Genomic DNA, 22,059 nt, shown 5'->3' with positions numbered 1-22,059 from the left:
ACATTTATTCTCTTATAACAGTACAACCCAGTCTCCGGGCAGTTTGTGAAATGGTCACGCTATTTAATGTATTGATTTGTGTTCACGGACACTTTCATGTTGTCTTTTTCATGGTGGTGAGCCAAAATTTAAAACTAATGTATTTCAATGGGAAGCTTCTTTTGTGATCACAGCACGACTACGGTAACGAGGAGTATGAAAAACCCAAAATCCGCGCAGGGAGGTTGGTTGGGTTGGTGGATGGTCAAACAACACAGGACTTTCACCCCAGTGACCGTCGTTGTGTCGCTCATGTGGCGTTTTATTTTCCCGTTGTTGCATCTCCAAAAGACCACGGATTGTGTCTCGTCCACCAACTCCATCTCCCGTGTGTGGCGTTTAATTTCCCCGATGTCCACGTAACACTTTACAAAATAAACTAACTTTTATAAACTAATATTCTGTACTGTGATATTAAATATAAAGACCGTAATTGACCTCTCTCTCTCTGTAGGCCTACTGCTGAACAATTAGCCCCTAGCAAGCAAGCAAGCTAGCTTACCAGCCAGCCGGCCAGCCTTGTGACATTAGTTAAATGTACAGCCCAGTCTCATGGCAGTTGGTAAAATGGTGACGTTATTTATTCTATTGATTCGTGTACAGGGACACAATTTTCTAATTTCTCAAGGAGGTTGGTTGGGTTGGTGGATGGGTCAAACTACACAGGAATTTCGCCCCAGAGACCGTGGATCATATCCCGGAAGTGGCAGTTCCATTCTGCATTCTTCTTCTCCTAACCACGTCCCATGTGGTTAGGAGACCGAACTCCTCCTCGTAGCCACCAAGTCCACCCTATCCAAAATCAATAGTTTCTCTCTACCAATCGACAACTCCTGGTCCCTTCCCTCAGGTCAAGAGTCTGGGCGTCATCCTTGATTCCTCCCTCTCCTTTCAGTCACACATAAATAATATTGCCGGTCTGCATACTTCCACCTACGCAACATAACCGCCTCCGTCCGTCCCTTACCCCTCACACTGCCTCCATCCATATCCACAGCCTCGTCACTCCCTCCTGACTACTGTAACTCTCTCCTTTTGGCCTTCCTCAAAAATCCCTCCATAAACTTCAAATCTTCAGAACTCAGCAGCTCGTGTCATCACCAGAAACCCCCTCATTATTCATATAAACGGTTCTTCAGCAGTCCATTGGCTCCGGTTCAATTCAGAATACAATTTAAAATCCTTCTCCATACTTTCAAAGCCATCCAAACCTTGCCCCTCCATATCTATCAGAACTCCTACACATCGCCGTCCCTCCCGCTCCCTCAGATCTTCCTCCTCTATCCACCTCACTGTCCCCCATGCTCGACTCATCACCGTGGGGAGCAGAGCCTTCAGCCGCTCTGCTCCCCAGCTCTGGAACTCACTCCCACCCACCTCCGCAACACAACTCTCTCCCTCTGTTCAAAACTAGACTAAAAACCCATCTGTTCCAGCTCGCTTATCTGTAAATACACTGTTCCTGTTTTGTTCTGTTTTTGTTTTTGTTTTGTTGTTTTGTTTGTTTTTGTTTTATTTGTTTTGTTATTACTACTTACACTTTTATGTTCCCTGTATCTGTCTCTTATTCTCTGTAAAGCGTCCTTGAGTGTTAGAAAGGCGCTGTTAAATAAAATGTATTATTATTATTATTATTATGTGTGGCAGTCCGTCCCGTTGTTGTTGCCGGTGTGTGGCATATTGTGTCCCACAGAGACCGCGGATCGTGTCCCGGCGGCCGTTGTTGTCACTGTCTACTGTGTGTGGCAGCCCAGTGTCATGGCAGATGTTGCCTACATGTGGCATTTAATTTCCCTGTTGTTGTGTCTCCCAGAGACTGCGGATCGTGTCCCGGCGGCCGTTGTTGTCCCCAGAGCAGGCTGCTGCAGCCTAGTCCCACGGCAGTTTCTGAAATGGTTATGTTCCCATTTTGTGTCGACCACCACGAAATACAAGAAAATCGTGTCCCTGTTGACAATTAAATAGATAAAAATGATGTGATCATTTCACGAACTGCCTTGAGACAGTGTTGAAATGGAACAATTTGATGTTTAATTCACATGTTCTTGTCACACTGTAGGAAAGCACATTGCTATCGCCAGATAAATGACAATTTTTTTTAGTTGATTTTCTGTAACCGATGTATGATGAAGGCATGTTGGGTGGGGGAAATTAGCAGTCTAACGTTAGCTTATGGGCTAGCAGCTGGCCGTTTGTTCGCTCCGCTCCCACTGTAGGGCGACTACTTTGCCCAGAGAACAAATGACAGATCGGGAGAGGGAAAGTCCAATTAGCCACCTCCCGATGTCTGCTGTCTTCCCTGCTGGGAGTAAAGCAGAGGAACCTTAGGCTCTGTTTGGTTCCGCTGCTTGTCAAGCAAACACTGTTTTTTGTGGGTATTGTAGCAACGTTATCCGGTTTCCTTTGTTGAATGAGGAATAGATTACCGCCGCCTGCTGGTATGGAGAGTTATTTCCTCTTACTCAGGTGAAGAAAATATGTGGTACTTGGCCGTCGGCTGTAGTCTCTGCGGTGTGTTCCAGTGCTATATTTTGGCCAAGACTACTGCCGATAAGGACCCACATGAGGTGACACCACAACGTCGCCACTAATCCCCAGCAGTTGGCTTGGTGTGTCAGGGCTTTAAGACTAGTGTGTTCAGGTTCAATTGAGTTATTACAATTATTTCATTGTTCATTTGAATGCCACCCATGATCCAGAAAGAGTTCTGGCTTGAGATGCAGCTTATGCAACATAGCCACAAGTGCTGCCATCCGCTGGAGCATGTCTTCTGCCATGTAAGCTAGGGGAGACTAGGGCATTTTGGTACACTTTTTATTTTTAAGATTATTTTGTAGGCATTTTTAAGCCTTTATTTGACTGGACAGCTGAAGACATGAAAGGGGAATGAGAGGGGGGAATGACAAACAGCAAAGGGCCTGCTGCGTTGAGGAGTAAGCCTCTCCAGAGCTATCCGGGCGCCCAATCTTGGTACACTTTTTGCTTTCACCTCAGTAGTCTAAATCCTTGACGGTCGACTTTCAGGATTGCTCTGTTGCTATAGGAAAATCTGATCCAGCCAGATATGCGTTGCCTTGGGCTTTCTTTAAGTTGACAGTTTAAACTACAGTCGATTTATGTGTTGTATTCTCTCCCTCCCTCCCAGCTTTTCTCTCTGTGTTTTTTGGTTCTGGGGCGCGTTCCATGTCTCAATGTATTGTTTGTAATTGTTTGTATCTGTTAATTTCTGAATATACATATATATATATATACTGTATATAAAAAATAATAATTGATCGCAAAAAAGAAAGAAATGCCAATAAGCCGTAGCATGTTTTCCTTTCATCCCCGAATGCTATGTGGAGTAGCCAGGGCCTCCTCCCACATATTGGTGGAGGGTCTGGCAAAGCAAGACTATCACCTCAATATCTCCGTCTCTCAGTATCAGTTTCCATATTATCGTTACATTTTTAACTATAATATTGAGTTATGAATGTTAATACAAAGTGGGCATTTGTGTCAAGTTGCCCCATCATAGGGTAAGCACTAAGTGGGGTAAATTGTCACTTATATAACTCACTTTAATTTTCAACAAATATAAACATATGTTTAAAAGTAGAGGCTTTCAACAGTCATATTTGTAGTTCTGTAATTGATGTTGAAGTCTTTAGCAGTACTCCTTATACATTTATTATAAAGCTTAATCAGACTTACTGCCCTTCTGTTCCATCTTTAGAAGATTGTCTTTGTCCTTCCTGACTTTTTATTTTCTTCATTCTGTTTGCATATTCTTACAAATACATACTGTATTTTATCATATGTCACAAATTGTCCCAAAAGCACTGAGACAACTTTCCCCAGAAAGCAAGAGTGACATGTGTGCTATTACTAGCTATACCACAAGCTAGCTTTAGTACAGGACTTAGGTATTTATATATAACTTTTCTCTCCTCTATTCTCTGCAATCACATAATTGAACATACTTAATAATCAAAGTTGTATTTAATAAATAATGCAGTTTAGATTTATTTTTACTATTATATTTGAAAAGTGTTCTCACTTCAGTTTACATTGATATATGTTCAAGTGCAAAATAACTTAAGAACAGTGAGTTGCACTTTCAGGTATATTTTAGACAGTGCCCTCTGGTGTTGTGAGACATAACCACTGTGACAACCCGTGTGATGCCCTGCAAAAAGTGTCTTTAGCATGTTTTTTATGTTTAACAATTTAATTTTTATTTTAACACACAAAACATACAATTGCAACATGAACAATCCCCCCCCCCTTTCATCACCACCCACCCAGATAAAAAGAAAAAAGATAGATAAAAGAAAAGATAAAACAGTAACAAGAATATTCTAAACCATAGAACAAAAATATTAACAAAATAGGCAAACTATAAATCAAATGAACACATGTATAAATGACAACATCATAAGCCCACCATACACATCTCTCCCCAGCTCTAGCTTTCTAGGAGCCCTCCAGAAAGCTCAGGATAGCTACATTCAACCATATGCCATATCAGCTTTGAGAGAAATAGCAGCTTAAGAAGTAATAACCTTATTTATTTTATTTTATAACATTTTGAAATAATCTTAACTAGCATCAAGGAAATTGGGCAGTAATTCTTACAGTATCCTGGGTCTTTGCCTTTCTTAAGAACCAAAGGTATTAAAGCCTGCCTATATGTTGGTGGCAGTGGGCCCTTCCCCAGTGCCTCTCTAAATACAGTACCTCTAGCAGAAGTGGAGCCAGTACAGTTGCAAAACTCTTCAAGAATTCAGCTGTGAAGCTATCGGGGCCTGGGGCCTTACCCACCCTTAAATTTCCTCTATAGTGAAATCTGCATCAAGGAGTTCTTTTCTGTCAGTTTTGGAAGACATAGTGGCTCTAAGAAGTAATACATTTCTTCATCAGTGGAGGCAGATAATGACCATGTAAAATTCTTAAAAATCTTGTTAATATCTACAGTTGTTGTAAACACATCCCCAGAATTGAAAATTGTAAGTGGAAGCCAATTCCCTCCATTTATGTATTTAGCAAGTCATTTTCCTGCTCTGTCCCCCGTCTTGCTCTAAATAAGTTGAAATCAATCTTCTGAGATAGAATATTATTTTATTATTTGTTATTATTTTACTTGAGTCAGGTTTCTCAGGCCATCCTGATTAATCGCCATTTCTGCATGTTTGATTTTACTTTCTAATTATAGCAGTGCTTTAACATTATTCCTCTTATGAAATTAAGCGTGTTGTATAATGCATCCCCTGTTTACAGCTTTTAAGGCCTCCCATGCCACCCCTGAAGACGACACTGAAGACCAATTGATCACCACGTAATCTTTAAGCTCTGACTTAAGCCATTCTGTATTTTCTGGCTCCTGTTAAAGGGATGGCACCCCCGTAAGAGTACTTTCTCTCACTTTGAGGCAAGTCTAGGCACACCCACACGTGTTCAGGGATAATAATATTTTCTATCACACATCCTACGCCAGAGTGAGCCAGTGTTTAGACATAAAAAAGTCTATCCTAGTATCTGTTTTGTGCACTGACGAAAAAATGGTGTGGTTTCTCCCAGCTGGGTTCAAAATTCTCCAAATATAAACTAAGCCCAGAATCTTACAAATCCTCAGTAGAGTGAGAGGGGTTCTGGGGGTCCTGTGTGCTGAAGCCCAACTATGGTCCATATTACAAATCTCTTCAGAGTTCCTTTTTTAAGATCTGGCTTTGCAGCTAAATGTAATATGGAAGTCATGGTATGTGGTCAAGCACAATATATTGAGGTTTTACATTGTCATTAACAATTGCACTCAGAGTAAAATGCAGTTATGTAAAATATAATTAAAGACTGTCAAATTAACTAAATAAGATAACTTTTTGTCAAGAGACAGTGCGCTTTAGTTGTCTGATCCCCTAACTGTGTTGTTGTTTGGCAAAATGTAACTACACAGGAGATACAAAGTTACAGTAGTTTAAAGTGTGCCCTATATTTTAAATTAGGGAGTGGTACGTTTGCAGTATGTACGCTCTCCCTGGTATGTGTTTTTAAAGATCCAGTGAGACAGTGACAGGTTTAAAACCTGCCCCAGCGTATTCTACCATAGGTAGCCTCAGGGTTGGATCAGCAAAGGGTGTTTAAAACCCCCAACTGTCTGTCAGACATGTGTACAGTACAGTAACTTTTAAATGTGTAATAGAAACAAATATGTGTAAAAAAGGTTTAGATAACAACTTGTGTTTGCTGGGTATCAGTTTACTCAGTTTATCTTAGATGATATTCCCATCCATAGAGTTCAGAGGTCTAAATTATTCAATTGCTATAACTTTAACAATATTATAGTTTAATACTTTGTTTTATTGATATTCCGAGAAATGCTGTTACACATGTGTAGTAACATTCACTATGCATCCATCCATGTATTACTCAACAGAGCATCAGTTAGGCCCAGTCCAGCTGCCAGCTAGCATGTCAACACATGATTTAGTGTGTATTGGTATGCTACAGTAATCCTTGGGCTCAGCCTTTTGGCTCAGCTGAAAAGTCAAGGAGGCTGTAGCCTACAAGGACACTCTGAAATGTTTCATCTCTTCTGAATAAGCTCTGCAATTTTGGGTAGGGAGGCAAAGGTGACAGGGCAAAGTTTTTTGAATGTAAGCACATCAGAGATTTCATCTGACAATTCCTTGATCAAAGTTAACACAAGAATGCATTTGTCATCGTTCACTAACCTCAACACTTTCCAAAGTCCCTGACTGCACTGTTAGCACAAATACGTAACAAATAAAAATCAAAACTGTTTCTATACACTGAGTCTTTCCTTTGAAAAGTCTGAGACAAATGCCAGACCCTCATCTACAAACTCACTCCATGTGTGCTGGTGTTTATAGAGTCAGAGGCGGAGGAACACAGAGGGAAGGGGTGGGGGTAAGAGAAAAAAATTGTCCTGGTCAGAGCCGGGATTCTCGAGAGGAATGTACAACACAATACAAACTTTTTTTACCCCTCTTGTGGTTGCAGCACTCCCAGTTTTCCCTCCTACCTCTGTTTCCTGCTCTCTCTTTTCCTCCTCCCCCTCTGTCTTAACACACTCTGTCCCTCACTCCTCCCCTCTGTTCCTTCACTGCCTCCACATTTCTGACTCTGAGCAGGGAATGGCTAACACTATGGTCTCGGTGCACAGCTCGGAGCTGGGGCCCCTTGGCTGGAACGCTGTCACTAAACGTAATCTCTTTCTACAGAAAGTCTCCTCCAAGCTGGGGCCCAGTGCCAGGCAGCGGGGGAGAGGCACCAGAGTGGATAAGAGGCCCTCAGGACCAGCCCCACCCCCAGGGTCAGTGACAGGGACTGGACCTCCAGTACATGGGAGCCCCAGGCCCAGGCAAACCCAGAGTGAAGGCTCCACATTGGGAGAGGGTGAACAGAGCGCTGGGGGTGGATCTCCAACAAGGCAAAGCCAAAGTCAGAGCCAGGGTAAGTCAACCCTGGTTTCTGTATGTATGTGGATCCAAACAATTTAAGTATAGACACATTTACTTTATGAAACCTTAATGTAAACAAACACAGCAGAACACTGCACATGGATTATATGTCTGTTCTACTTGACAACATGCTTCTCAGCTGTCTGTCAGGCAAATACACTTAGTGTTTGTGTGTGTGTTATAAACAGGCTGACACTGCAGAGCTGTGAGTTAGAATGCCTTCTACATACCACTACAACACTCATTCACAGACACTTTTTCAGGCCTTACAGTGTCGCATACAGTGAGCCATTGCTTTCATTATTATTTTTTCCTTTCTCCTCTTTCTTTTTTCCTGAAGGCTGGCATTTTCTTTCCCGTGTGTTGCTCTGTGCATGTCTTCTGTGTGTGTATTTTCCATACAAAGTAATTTTGTGTTTAATAGTGAAATGGAGAGGGCTGTCAGTCACATCCTCACACTGTTGCTTAGTCTGTGTGTGTGTGTGTGTGTGTGTGTGTGTGTGTGTGTGTGTTTGTGTTTGTGTGTGTGTGTAAATAATGCTGGTGTTGATGAGAGACTCCTAACCTAAACATGGTACCCCCTGCCTGGTGTCCAGTGCCCTGTTATTCCACTGAGAGTATGTGTGTTTGTGTGTAACTTGTTTTCCACAATCACTGAATTGCACTGTGTCATGTAGATATCAGAAAATGCTGAAATGTGTGTGTTCTCATTCAACTATTTGGGGGGGTCCAAAAAATGGGAATCCAGTATGCTGGATGCACAACAGATTTGTGGGGCCAAAATGCTAGACTCCACAACTTTAAAGAGCTATTTGAGGGTTAAGACTTGGTTTTAGGATTGGGTTATGGTTAGGGTGAGGGCAATGTTTAAGGCTAGGCATTTAGTTGCAATGGTTAAGGTTAGGGTAAGGGGCTAGAGAATGCATTATGTCAATGGCGGGTTCCGACAAAGATAGTGAGACGCACTGTATGTGTGTGTGTGTGCGTGTGTGTGTGTGTGTGTGTGTGTAAAACCAGATCTTTCTCCTTATAAAGGTCACATTCTGACAGACAAAAGCTTTCTGTCCTCTTTGCTGATGCACAGGAACAAATGGATGCCTCTTGACCTTAGACTGAGATCGCCATCAATGGATTCTTTTCACTGTATGTGTGTGTGTGTGCGTGCATGCGTGCATGCGCATGTGTGTGCATGCGTGCACAAATTGGGCCATTTTAAATTTGGTCGTGACTCGATTACTTCATTACATATGTTTTCCATTACAGATTTAGCAAACTGTAATCATGAGCTCAGTGTTTTTATCTGTACTTAGATGTGATAGGCTTCTGTAAACAATTAAATCGGCTTATAAGATGAAACAAATTTAGAGGGTAAAAAGAGGGTAAACTGACCAGGTCTTATATCACCAAGGGTTTAACTTAAGGTTATGCTTTAGCGCAACATTTTTCAGTAGATTGTCTCCTTAGTTCATGTGTTACGTGAACTGCTCATTATGCATCTGCACATCTCACCACTTTAGCTGCATATCAATAGTTGTTCATTATGCCCTTACTTCCCCTCAGCCCTTGATATTACGTAACAGCATGCGTTGCATGGAGGCCACTTGAAGAGCTGAGTGATGGGCAGGGCAAGAGCGGGGAATTAAAATGGAACGCACCTTCCCTGGTTCACCTTCAGCCCAAACTATACAAATCGATTGCCAGTTGCAGGCTTAGCGCTACTGCTTCAAGTCTGTTTTATTTTCCATATTCTTTACCATTAATTATGACATTATATCCCTGTTTTTATGTTTTTTCTGTGTCTGCTTATGTCATGCAATTTCCCAATGAAGCATTTCTTGAATGAAAGGCACTATACAAATATTAATGAAAAAATATTATTACTGTTTTTTAAACTTCCTAAATACCTGCAGACTCATTTCAATGAGGCTTAGTAATTGGTTGCATACGTTTCTGATTAAGAAAAGTTGTGATCTGTTTCAGGATTCATCATACTATTGCTATAGGTTTATAATATATTCAAAAACAGAATTTCTTTCATGCTTTATTCCCAGATAATGTTGGAAATAAAGACATTACACAAGTAATACTATCTTGTAAATAAAAGTAAATAAAGCAGCCCCTAGCCGTGCGCGACAGACACTTGCCAGGATGTCCTGATACTAGGCCACAATACTGTAGCCTGTCAGACAAGGTATTCACAGCAAGTAACATCTCAACCAATGATGATAATTGGGATTGTGTTTATAAATGAAGCCTCGCCTTCAAATAAAAACTAAAAATACAATGCCATTACATCTGCATCAAAAGAAAATATCTTTTGGCTGCAGAAACCCCAAATTACACAAACTTGTAATTATAAAACAGTACAGCGTATTACTGACAACACTTTTAGAGATAAAATAGGCTACTTGCTGTACCTGAACATGATTAGATATATATTGTAGGCCTATACCAAACTATATTAAACCTGGATAAACAAATGATTTTAAAGATTAGGTTATTAGCTATCATTGATGACAGAAAGAGTTGCTTTGTGTAAAAGCATTGAATAACCTATTTCATATTTTGTCAATGTCACATTACACTTTTGATTCATATTAAGGCTGTGAAATAATGAAAATTACTAGTAGGCCCTATCAATTTTGTCTGTGAAGCCTAGTTCCACAATAGTAAACACAAATATGAAAGACAAGGGAAAAAAAATGCACTCTGATGGAAGTGCAAGCTATGATTTTTTAGTTAAACTTGGGGTTAAATTTGGTGAATTATCTAGCCCCCCTCCCTGTTTGTTAGCACATTTAGAGTGGTACCAGTGCATGCCTGATGTTTTCCTGTTTAATTCAATACCTTAGTCTTCATCTTAGCAGCAAAACTGAGCTCACTACAACCTCTCATGTAGAACCAAGTGAAATCGCGGAGCAGTTATTATAGTCCTCACCTGAACAATCCCGGGAATTAAATGTGGTCGATAAATACTAGCTCTTACCTAACAGTGATTTCTGAGGTAACAAACTCTAGCTGCTTTTCTCTGCCTGGCTTTTCATCTGAACTGAAACCAAATGAAGCCAGATGTTTCCTGCTGGCTTCAGTCCCAGTACAAGTTTTACTGCTGCTCTACCTTCATCAACAGAGATTGTGTTTGTGTGTGTGTGTGCGTGTGTGTGTCTGTGTGTGTGTGCGGGCATGGGCGTGTGCGTGTGGCTCTGGGTGTGTGTAATTGGTGAACACATGTCAACTTTTCCCCCTCTCTTTTTATAACAAGCCTTTTTTCTTTGTGGCTCTCTCTCCCCCTTTGCCAGGCAGAATTCATGTTTGTAGAAAGTTGGTGAAAGTTAATGATCTCTGTGGATAACAGAGGTTGTTGCATTAGGCTGTTGTAGTGTATAATAGGGTACAGCACAGCAGCAGCAAGAATATCACATAAAAAGGGCAAATTGTAAACATGTCGTAAACATACAAACAAACAGAATTGAGCATGAATGTATTAAATGAAAAAATTCACAACAACTGCAGGAAGCACACATTAACAACAGTTAGTCTGTGTCATTGAAGTCTTTTAGGAGAAAACGTAGAGAGATACTGCCTTCGGCTTGTGCCTGTACTGCTGCCATTTTGGGATGGACAGCAGACTTTTGTTCGATGTTTAGATGTTCATGCGAAAGAATATCAGGAATATCATTTTAGAGATAGGCGTTTGACAATATTTTACAGTTACAAACGTGTCTGAACTGCAGTCCTCAAGTGGCCACTTGAGGCGAGTCAATCCCCAGAGACTCCCATATTTAAAAATTGAAACTTCACAGCAGAAATAAGCATGTTTTTTACAGCCTGGTACAAAAGGGTTTTATGGTTTTAACCAACATTGTTACGGGGCTGCTGTGAACCATTGACCAAGCATCAGTATTTCTATTTCTGAAGTGCAAGAAGGGCCATTCAATTATAAAAAAAGGATCAGCATCAAAATGTTGGAGACCTAGAGGGTTGGATCTGCATCATGGACATGTAAAATATTTCTCTTAATGAACATTTGATATTTATGGAATTGACCACCAGCTGAAAATGGGGGAGGTTCATGTCTTTTTATCCTTTGCAACGTTTTTTAGTCCAGGGGAGAACTTTTGTATTCATGAAAACAGCAAAATTTCAAAGTGGCTTGTTTAGTGCATACTTTCTCATGTAGAGGTTAAGTCATGTATGTCATGGTTGTAAAAAACAATGCTTATCTGTAAATGTAGACAGTTTTGTATTGTAATTCAATTTCTGAATTGTGTGTGTAATGATGAATAAAACTAATGTATGGCCTTCTGTATTACACTCCTAGGCATCCTTAAACCTCGCACCAACGTAGAGCGAGCATCCGTGTTGGCTGCTCCAGATCCTGCAACGTCCAACTCCAAACCAACAGCTAATCAGCAGCCAGTGTCGGGGGCGGTCAAACGAGCTGCCACACTTGCCACATCTAAACTTCCTGTGAAAGGATTACCCACAAGCCTCAGTTCCTCAGCACTAGGATCTGAGATCAGTGGAGCCATAAGCAAAGGTGAGTAGGGGGGTTGGGGGTGGGGGGGCTGAGCTCTCTTCTTTTCTCTTGCTCACATACAACTTAACATTCTTCCCTTTTCCCTTTTGTTTTTCTCAAGCACACACATACAGTCTGTTTCCATCGTGTACACACAGTGTGTCATATAAAATCAGCTGCTAAGATTGTACTGATGTTAATGAAGATCTGTTTGTGCAAACACTGTGTTTTGATATAACATTTAATTTTTAGAAAAATCCCCTTTTTCTCTCTGGAGGTCAAGGAGAGATGATTGAGTGAAAAAGTCATTAGATCACATTAGATCACGGTGGATAGAGAAGACACTCTGAAGTGACTCCAGCCATTGAACGTTTTTCAAGCTGGCTGTCAAGTTGGTCTAATTTGCTTGTTCATTGCTGCTCAAACTGCTCCGCTCTGTTGGCTTCAGCAGTAACTATTAAAAATGTAAGAGTAGCACAGACATTTTAATTGGAAATTGGAGGAAAAATTTAACTTTTACTATGATCTTTAAAAAATGTTCCCTTCTGTGTGTATATCAAAGTTTAGTCACATTCTACTGTTTTTGTTAGTTGTCATGAAAGAGAGACTGTTACCATGGAACTGTTAGTTCTGAGTCTGGAGATGTTTGCTGGTACTTTTTAGACTTAAGATTAGTCAGTCTTTAGTTTTGTACCACTGTCTAACTTTATCACAGACTAAGACAGCCACAAGTAACGGTGTGTGTTTAAGTGAGCCACTGGTGACTCTTTACCTACACAGAAAAAAACAGCTGGATGCAGGCAAAGTCTCTGGGGAAAGATGTACAAATCTGGCAACTTAAGTGACATTAAAAGCAGTGTCAGGCTTGCCAAAAGTGAGTAAAGAAGTACTGAGATTTTTTTTTCTTTTTAACAAAATACTAACTTAATAATAACATACTGTATCCTTTTTTTTTTTTTTTTTTTACAAATATATAGTATTTATTCTCTTTCAAAGCATTAAACAGTTGCAATATTCAACCCTTACTGGGTTCCTATTTGTCACTAAAAGTGGCACTCCTCTGTGGCAGGGATCTCCACATTTTCATCATCCTCCAGTCTTTGCTGTTTAGGGGCTCTACAGACCCCTACTAAACATCCTTACAATAATTAAGCAATACTACACTTGGGGGTTTGATTTAACGCCCTTATTGGTGTCCCTGTTGACGAATCAATAGATCAAAATAATGTGAGCATTTTTCGAACTGCCGTAAGACCGGGTTGCCAAGAAAGGGAGACTGTTACCATGGAAACACAGCTGTTAGTTCTGTAATAAATAAGTTGTTTAATCCTAGGAATCACTTTATATACTAGTTGGAGAGCTTTTGTGTGTTCCACTGTGGTTCGTGAACTCTTTACATGAATATAAATGTTTTGAAACATTTTTTTTAATTCACCTCTGCAACGTTGACTCATAAATGGCAGAGTGATATTTTAAGCGATGCGTCAGGTGTGCTCAAATGGCTCTGGGTGTGCTCTCATGCTGATTTGAGTACGTTGTAAATGTCTAGTTGACCAACCAGATTGTCTGGTCAGATCTACAGACTTATTGTATGATATAGGCTGAAGACCATAAAATGTGGTTCAGAAAAAAGCTATTATGAGATTATTTGTCACACAGAAAGAGTGACAAAATACTGACATTGACATATTAAAGAATTCACTGGTTATTTCTTTTTTTCATTTCTTACTCACAAAGTAACACATTAAAGTGATGGTTACAGAGGACTAGGTTGTTATGGTAACCAGATTACATTTCCTAGTTACCATGGTAATATTAAGGTTCTGTATTTAGGAGCATCAGTGTAGTTCACCCCACACAGTTCTTTTTATTTTACAACCTTCAGTCATTTTATTGAATGATTTATTAACACCCATGGTATGTGTCATCTGTTCCCATTTCTGTTGGTTGTGAGTCTAACTCTGAGGTCATTATGCTGTGCATTTAGAACGCAGGAATACACCGGTATACGTTGGCATCGTTAATCGCTTAAAAATCAATTTATGTAAATATTTCAACTGTTAAAAATCTAACTATACATTTAGTATTTTATTTTTTGTTATTTAAGATAAAATACAATTTCAATTGCAGTTTTAATATGAGGACCCATCTTTTGTTTTGAACAGTTTATGTAAATAAAGGAATATCTTTCAGTCATTTGACTGTAGAACATCCCTACATTCTAGTCAAATTAAGATCTAATCTGCCTCAGATATGTTGCACTTTGATGATTAAAGAATTGATATGTTTTTTTGGTATGGAAACATTTGTAAAGGACATACTTAACTGTGGCTTAATATATTTTCTTTGCATCTGTACTGGTGAGAGACTGCCTGTGCTATTGGTTAAACTTGTCTTTGCCAGTCCTCCAGTGCTCCACAGACCTCATCTACTGCTCTTTGAAATGCTTAGCAGACAAGCAAAGCTACATAGACCCGAACATAACGGAACCTGCTATTAATTATTTATGTAGGTGTTTGTCAGCTGTAAATCTTTAGTTTCTGTGTAAAGCTTGGGTCCTCGGTGTGCTTTCATTGCATGCATACACCCACATGCATCACTAAAAAACTGTAGGACAGAAACAAGAAAACAAGACCTATTTTTTGTTTCTTTTGAACCTCACAAACACCACTAGATTAACACTGCGCATCACCTTCAAACATCCTTAAACACACAGCTGGGACAGATACTGTATGATCGTATCCAACATGGAGAAGGTTGATGTTACCCTAAAATCTCTTTGTTTTATGACAATGTCTGTCGTAATTTCTTCTAACAAATGAGATGCTGTGAACTCCTGTCTCCCGCCTAGACACACCGACAACACAAACGGACATCTTTGAGAGAACTCTTCTCTGTTGAACCTTCCTCATTTTACGTTTTAAATTGTTCTGCTGTGCAAAAGAAGCGAAAACGTTATTTGGACTAGGTTGATAAGTAAAGATAATAATTACAGATTCTGGACTCCTTTGTCTCCTCATCCTCTTGTTTCTCTGTTTATCAACGCTATTTTCTCTGTTGGATATTCTTCTGTTCTTTATAAGTTTCCAAACATTGACATTCAAAAACAGCTGACACTTTGGAAATCCACCCAAAACTTCTGCTCTTTCATCTATATAAAGCACTCTTAGTATTTAAAACCTCTTGTATCCACTTTCCTTCTACATTTCCAGGAGCTCCACCACCAACAGGGACCAAGCCAGATGAGCAGCCCAGCAAAAACACACTTCCTGTGGGCAACCAGTGCACGGCAAAGCCCTTAATATCCAGTACTGCAACTACCACCAGTACCAATACTCCCAGTGACGCAGTTCCCAGTGGCATCACTGCCGCTCCAAAGCCTCCTGCACTGAGGAGCAGAGCTCTGTCACTGCAGGCCAGGACCACTGCTACAGGTGTGTGTGTGTGTGTGTGTGTGTAACCAAAATCCTTCACATCAAACAAATTTACCAAATTTCAATGATATAGAAGTTTGAAGGCTGGTTCTTTAACTGATTAAATGTCAGAGATGCAAAATATAATTGTACACTTCAATCATGTTGATACATTCAAAGTAGTTTGTACTGATCATTGACCACTGAGTCATCAGAGGTCCAGTCTAATTAGCAGCGGTTGTGTTGTGGTGCTTCTTTAATGGTTTGGGATTCTGGCTGGGTCATAGTAATGTTTCATGACTCAGTTTGGAACTGGATAATTGATAAAAAAAAATGCTATGTTTGGTTTCCACATGAACCTGTCTCTAGAATTCCTTTCTTCCATCTTGAGTAGGTTTGTTTCTGCAAAAAGAATAAAGGTACCTAAAAACCTGCGGGATGGGGGGGGGGGGGGGGGGGGGGGGGGGGGGGGGGGTACTTTGGCAGTATGACATCCTTAAACTCAATTTCTTTACAGCTGCCCCATCCAAGAATAAACAACTAAACCAAAATAATAATTGTCTTCAGCACAGTAGTTCTGAGTGGAAACCTAGCTCAGGGCTGATTTGTTTTCACAATTGCAGCTACCTTTATTGCAACAGGAAAGTACGAGCATAAACATCTGGCCAGCGAGTAAAAACAAAGCACAAAGGAGAAGCTTCGACCTCTGTTTTCATCATTACAGGTCTGAAGACCCCGACAGTCACCAGCAACAACACAGCCAAGACAGCAGCTTCCAATCAAATAGCAGCAAAGGCAGCGCCTGCTGCCAACCATGGCCTGACAAAGCAGATATCCCAGTATCCCTTGCAAAGAAGCGGCTCAGCAAGACTCAGTCGACTGAATAGCACAGGTGAGAATGTGTGAGAGGTGTGTTGGGGGGAGAAGTCATGTTGTGTGTTTGCTTAAAAATCTTGTTGTTAACTTTCTTACCTGTGGCTTGATTTTGTGATTTTGTGATTTTTTTAAAGCCAGTGCTATTAGTTTTAGAATTATGCTGTAGAAAGCAGGTGTTTTGTGCAGATAAATAACGTCTTTAAACATGACTGAGGGTTCATCAGTTCACATCTCAACAATACTTAAGTTGGATTGAATCTTTCATTGCTGTTTAAGGTGCTTGAACTCTTTGTTCTCAACACTCATTTGTTCACTGGTGTAATTATCCCAGCAGTAACATGTAGGAAATGGCTATTCCCCATGAAGTCCAACATTTCACACTTTTGATGTCTTGTCTTACCAACTAAAACTCATTTTAAAGCTGTTTTAGAAATTATTTTTGAATCAAGAGAATATTTTAGCAACAGAAAAAGTTACAAAAAGTAAGTTACAGTAATGTTGAGCCTTATAAACGCTGGTCGTATTTACTGAAGACCATCTTCTCTAAAGTACTGCTGGTTCCTTCCATGCGGGCTCTGTGAATCCAGGGCCTGTGGTTGCAGCCTTCCCCAAATGTGGTGTCTCTGGTCTGGACCCGGGCGCCTTGCTGCCTCTCGTCCGTGGCTGGGCCTGGAAGTCTTTTTAGGGCTTGTGGAAAGCGATTACTAACAGACATGCTGTCACCCTTGTGATCGCTTAACTCACAATCAAACAGACAGAAAGACAGACAGGCAGGCAGGCAGGCATAAGCCCCACATATGCATTTAATTCATTCACCTCTCTCTCTCGTTCACACACACCACAGTAGCCCGTCAGGCGACAGTGGTTAGCATTATGGGCTTTTAAAGCACCCAGTGTCTTTCTTGAGCTCTTTTTGTCTCTATTGGACGTACACTTTATTGATTCTGACATATTCTGACTTTGGTTTTAGTGTCCATGGACTGTGTTGTGCCCACAGGAGACTATTTATGTATCATGGCTGAGTTGTAATTTTTGAAGACTGATTCAAGGTTCATATTACAGTCTGATTTTGTTTGTATCAAATGCACTGTACCATGCAGTTGTACCAGGAAAGGTTTTTGTGTAAAAATGTATCCCCATCACAAAGCAGAAAAATATGTTGAGTCAAAGTAAACACATGAGTTTTGGTTCAGTTCAGTTGCCTCCTGCTGCCATTTGGGGCTACCCGTGGACAAAGATCCCCAACATTGACCAACTTTTTCTTTCCTGCTTCTCTGTCTAAGTGACCACCTTGTTTCTGAAAAGAGCACCATTTGGCCAAAGGCAGTTATACTTTTATGATTCATTTGAAATGATTGTTGTTCAGAGTCCTGTAAGGCTGGCATACTATAGCCGATCTGTGTGTTTGAATTGCTCTAAGTTCTAAGACTGTTAGTTAGGCTTACTTTTATTTTGAAAATTAAAGCATACAGTATATGAGTATGAGTATGAACTACTGTTTTAATGTAGTGTAATGTAGTGAGTAGGGGAAACTCCTGGCAAATGCAACTCTAGCACTGTTCTGTATCAAGTACTTAGACTTTTCTTAAGATGGACTTTCTCCACAAAAGAGAAATGTGCATCTGTGGCTCAGGTGGTAGAGCATTTGTCTACCAATTGGATGTCAGTGGTTTGATCCCTGGCCCTGGAGTCCCATGTCTAAGTGTCCTTGAGCAAGACAATGAACCGCTATTTGCTCCCGATGCTGCTCCCTTGTTGTGTGAATGTCTGTTAGCAAATGGCACCATAAGCTCTATAAAATGCAGTCCAGTTATTATGGCTCAATGTTATTTGCCTAATCTTTTAACTTTTAATCAACTTCAGTATCCACCCAGTTAAAGATAAACTAATGCATACAAATACAACAGCTTTACAATAAATTCTACCTCCTTAAAGGTGGTCTAAGCATGTTGGTTGACATTACTTCTTGTTGACGTTCAAAGTATTTTCAAACAAAACAAGACTAGCTTACCCCTCCTTCATCCTTATCCCATCCCCTTCCCCTCCCATGTGGGCTTCCACAAACTAGCCCCCCACCCCCAAAAGATAGTGAGGAGATGTTTTTTTACAGTGTGTTCTGGGGACAGGCAGCTAGCAGATAGTGAGGAGATGTTTTTTACAGTGTGTTTTGGGGAGAGGCAGCTTGCAGATAGTGAGGATATGTTTTTACATTGTGTTCAGGGGACAGGCAGCTAGCAGATATTGAGGAGATGTTTTTTACAGTGTATTCTGGGGACAGGCAGCTAGCAGATAGTGAGGAGATGTTTTTTTACAGTGTGTTCTGGGGACAGGCAGCTAGCAGATAGTGAGGAGATGTTTTTTCACAGTGTGTTAAGTGGCAGGCAGCTAGCAGATAGTGAGGAGATGTTTTTTACAGTGTGTTAAGTGGACAGGCAGCTAGCAGATAGTGAGGGATGTTTTTTACATTGTGTTATAGGGACAGGCAGCTAGCAGATAGTGAGGAGATGTTTTTTACAGTGTGTTTTGGGGACAGGCAGCTAGCAGATAGTGAGGAGATGTTTTTACAGTGTGTTCTGGGGACGGGCAGCTAGAGATAGTGAGGAGTGTTTTTACAGTGTGTTCTGGGGACAGGCAGCTGCAGATATTGAGGAGATGTTTTTACAGTGTGTTTGGGGAGAGGCGCTTGCAGATAGTGAGGAGATGTTTTTACATTGTGTCTCGGGACAGGTAGCTAGCAGATAGTGAGAGATGTTTTTCACAGTGTGTTAGTGGACAGGCAGCTAGCAATAGTGAGGATGTTTTTTACAGTGTGTTCAGGGACAGGCAGCTAGCAGAAGTGAGGAGATGTTTTTCACATGTGTTCAGGGGAAAGGCAGCTAGCAAAAGTGAGGAATGTTTTTACAGTGTGTTCTGGGGACACAGCTAGCAGATAGTGAGAGATGTTTTTTACGTGTGTTCTGGGACGGCAGTGAGCAGATAGTGAGGAGATGTTTTTACAGTGTGTTTGGGGACAGGCAGGTTGATGATATTGAGGGGATGTTTGCTGTATATGACAACAAATGTTGTAGCCTAAAACACTCATGATATCACAAAGGACAAACTACAACAGAAACTGCAACCATGATATCTAAAACATTTTTTTAGGCCAAGGACCCCTTAGCTGAAAGAGAGACAAATCACATATGCATATGAACCTGGGCCTACAATAACAATAAAGCCCTAAAGCCTTTGCACATACCTTTTTGTGGTGCATACCATACTAAGCTATTAAAATAATAATTATTGACATTCAGACATGTACACATCATGTTTTAATGTTAAACGTATACTGTATGTGAATCCTTATGCTTAACTATATCTGTGGATGGTTGCCTTGCCTTGGAGTAACCTTGCATCAGTGTCTGTAAATTTAAAAACAAATCAAAAATAGGCTGATTTTTCTTTGCTAATGATATATTAGGCTCACATTCATGTATATTTTCAGACATATTACCTTTTGAACTTAAAAAAAGAATTAAACATAACTTGGGGCCCCTTGCAGTAACTCTAAGGGTCCCGGACCCCCTGTTAGAGTTCTCTGTGTTAGACTAAATTACTTGCTTCTGGGATGGAATCACTCTCTCTGCGGCAGGTGGTATTACAGTAAACTTTAATCTCAACCTACATTCAGACATTTTAATAGAAATGTTGCTAAATTTCAAAACTTGAAGGAACGGCTCAGCTGCATGTATAGTATGGTTATGTGTGTTTGTGTAAAACAAAGAGGTCTGTGTTTGAATAGTTTTAATATAGCACCTGCCAATGAGAGCTGAAGAGACACAGACGCGTGTGTGTGTGTGTGTGTGTGTGTGTGTGTGTGTGTGTGTGTGTGTGTGTGGTGTGTGTGTGGTGTGCGTGTGTGTGTGTGTGTGTGTGTGTGTTTGTGAAAGAGAGTGGCTCATCCTACCTTCTTGGTATATTTCTTCATCATCATAATCCTTTTATCACATACAACCTTGACTTTCTCTCATCAATCAAATAGTGACCAAGAGAGGATGAGAGACCTGAACGAAAAAATGGAGAGGGAGGGAGGGAGGAAGGGAGCAGCAGAGACAGATTATTCAAATCCCTCCCACTCCCCCTCCCCCTTCTCCCTTGCAGCATCCCTCCCTCTGTGTGGTGTGTGTGTGTGTGTGTGTGTGTGTGTGTGTGTGTGTGTGTGTGTGTATACTGGCTTCACAGAGCTTTGGAAACGGCCGTGAGATAGAGGGAGTGTATAAATGCTTGTCTTTGTCCAACCACCAAGCATGGGTGTTCAAGGGAAAGCTACGTTTCTAGACACACACATCTCTGGGGTGTGTTAGTGGGACGGATCACTGTGTGTTTTGCGTGTAACAGCAGAGATGGACTAATAATCATCACCGCAATGAGGATTGTCTTTCCTCCCTCACACACACAAACACACAAGTACTGCCTCTCTTGTTCTCTCCATCTTTTATCGTGGGATGATTCACTACCACCTGGACAACGGTAAAGCACAAAGCTATTTTTGGCGCCATTTTCTCGTAGTCTATTGGCTTGGCTACAGAAACCATTCTCCTTCGTTTTTATTTTTTTTGTTTTGCAGCGACGACTGTTTGGCTTTGAATAAAAGAAGGGCAGGTTGCAGCTTAAAGGACTCCCTTTTTTCCTCTGTTTTTTAAGGCTTCTATTTCCCTCTGTACGGAGTCCAATTTTTCCCTTTAAATTCAAATTTCAGTTTTTGACTTCTTCATTTCGATCTCCACGTGGCTGTCATGGAGATACAAGGCTTAAGTATCAGCATCAACAATCTCCAAGAATTTTCTTTTTTTTCGATGTGGAATTATTTTCAATCAAATTAAAGACGAAAAAAAAGAAACTCTTTACTTACCAGACAGTTATTCTTGCAAAAATGAGCCTTAAAATAAGAAAATAATTTCCTGAAATAACAGGATACCCTGGGAATTTGGACCACAAGAAGAAAAAGATTTGATTTCCTGCAGCCCAGGACTGTTTAAGAGTATAGTGGAGCAGAGAAAGTGCTCAAAGTCAAAGTCATTGCTTACACAAAAAGACGACCCAGACAAGGGAACATTAGTCTAAAATCAAATCTTGAAGAGTGTTGGAGGACAACCGGAGACAATGCTATGGTCTCCAAGACTGTCGCTGTCCAACTTCCATGTGAAGCTGACGGCCAAAGGACTTTTCCGAAACCTTCAGCTGCTGTCGGGATGCAGGAAAAACACTGTGGTCTTCCATGCAGGTCAGGGTATGCCTCTGTCATCCATGCCTTCCCATCATCCAACCATTAAGTATTTAATTTCTTTCAACACATCCATCTTTTCACTTGTCAATGCCACTGCCAACAGGTTGATCACTGCAGTGTGTCACAAACCTCCACCCATCTGTGACCAACTCCCAAACTTCCAAAACTGCTTTTAATTTCAGTTTTACACCAACCTACTCATCCATCCATCCATCCATCCATCTGTAATGTTTTATCTTTTATTAGCTGTCCATTTCGTGAAAAACTCAAAGCATTATTGTTTTTTAAATGTTAATATTTAAGTGAATTAGTATCACAAGCAGATGAAGACAAAAAACACCTGGCTGTGCATTGTGTATCTATTTTCTATTACACAATAACATTTATTTTCACTTATTTTATGTATATTATCTACCAATCATCCTTCCATATTCAATTCCTCTTTCAATCCGTCTCCTCTTCGACTTTGTCTGATGGGTGAGGTTG

At 40.6% G+C, this 22,059-nt stretch overlaps 1 protein-coding gene across 5 annotated transcripts in view; it reads left to right on the top strand.

Annotated features, from left to right (window-relative positions):
- The window catches only part of LOC116704080 (microtubule-associated tumor suppressor 1 homolog), a 67,037-nt gene that overhangs the window by 14,542 nt on the left and 30,436 nt on the right, over window positions 1-22,059 (top strand). For 4 of the 5 annotated variants that reach the window (XM_032539299.1, XM_032539305.1, XM_032539291.1 and 1 more), the window contains exons 4-7: window positions 7,260-7,491; window positions 11,821-12,039; window positions 15,231-15,452; window positions 16,156-16,323. In XM_032539299.1, the coding sequence (XP_032395190.1) occupies window positions 7,260-7,491; window positions 11,821-12,039; window positions 15,231-15,452; window positions 16,156-16,323 (841 nt within the window). The remainder of the gene's footprint in view (window positions 1-7,259; window positions 7,492-11,820; window positions 12,040-15,230; window positions 15,453-16,155; window positions 16,324-22,059) is intronic. The other variant, XM_032539314.1, reaches the window with a different exon arrangement.

The sequence above is a fragment of the Etheostoma spectabile genome, chromosome 2 (genome assembly GCF_008692095.1).
Source record: "Etheostoma spectabile isolate EspeVRDwgs_2016 chromosome 2, UIUC_Espe_1.0, whole genome shotgun sequence".
NCBI lineage: Eukaryota > Metazoa > Chordata > Actinopteri > Perciformes > Percidae > Etheostoma > Etheostoma spectabile.
The sequence above is the reverse complement of the archived record's forward strand: the minus strand, read 5'-3'. Positions and strand labels throughout refer to the sequence as shown.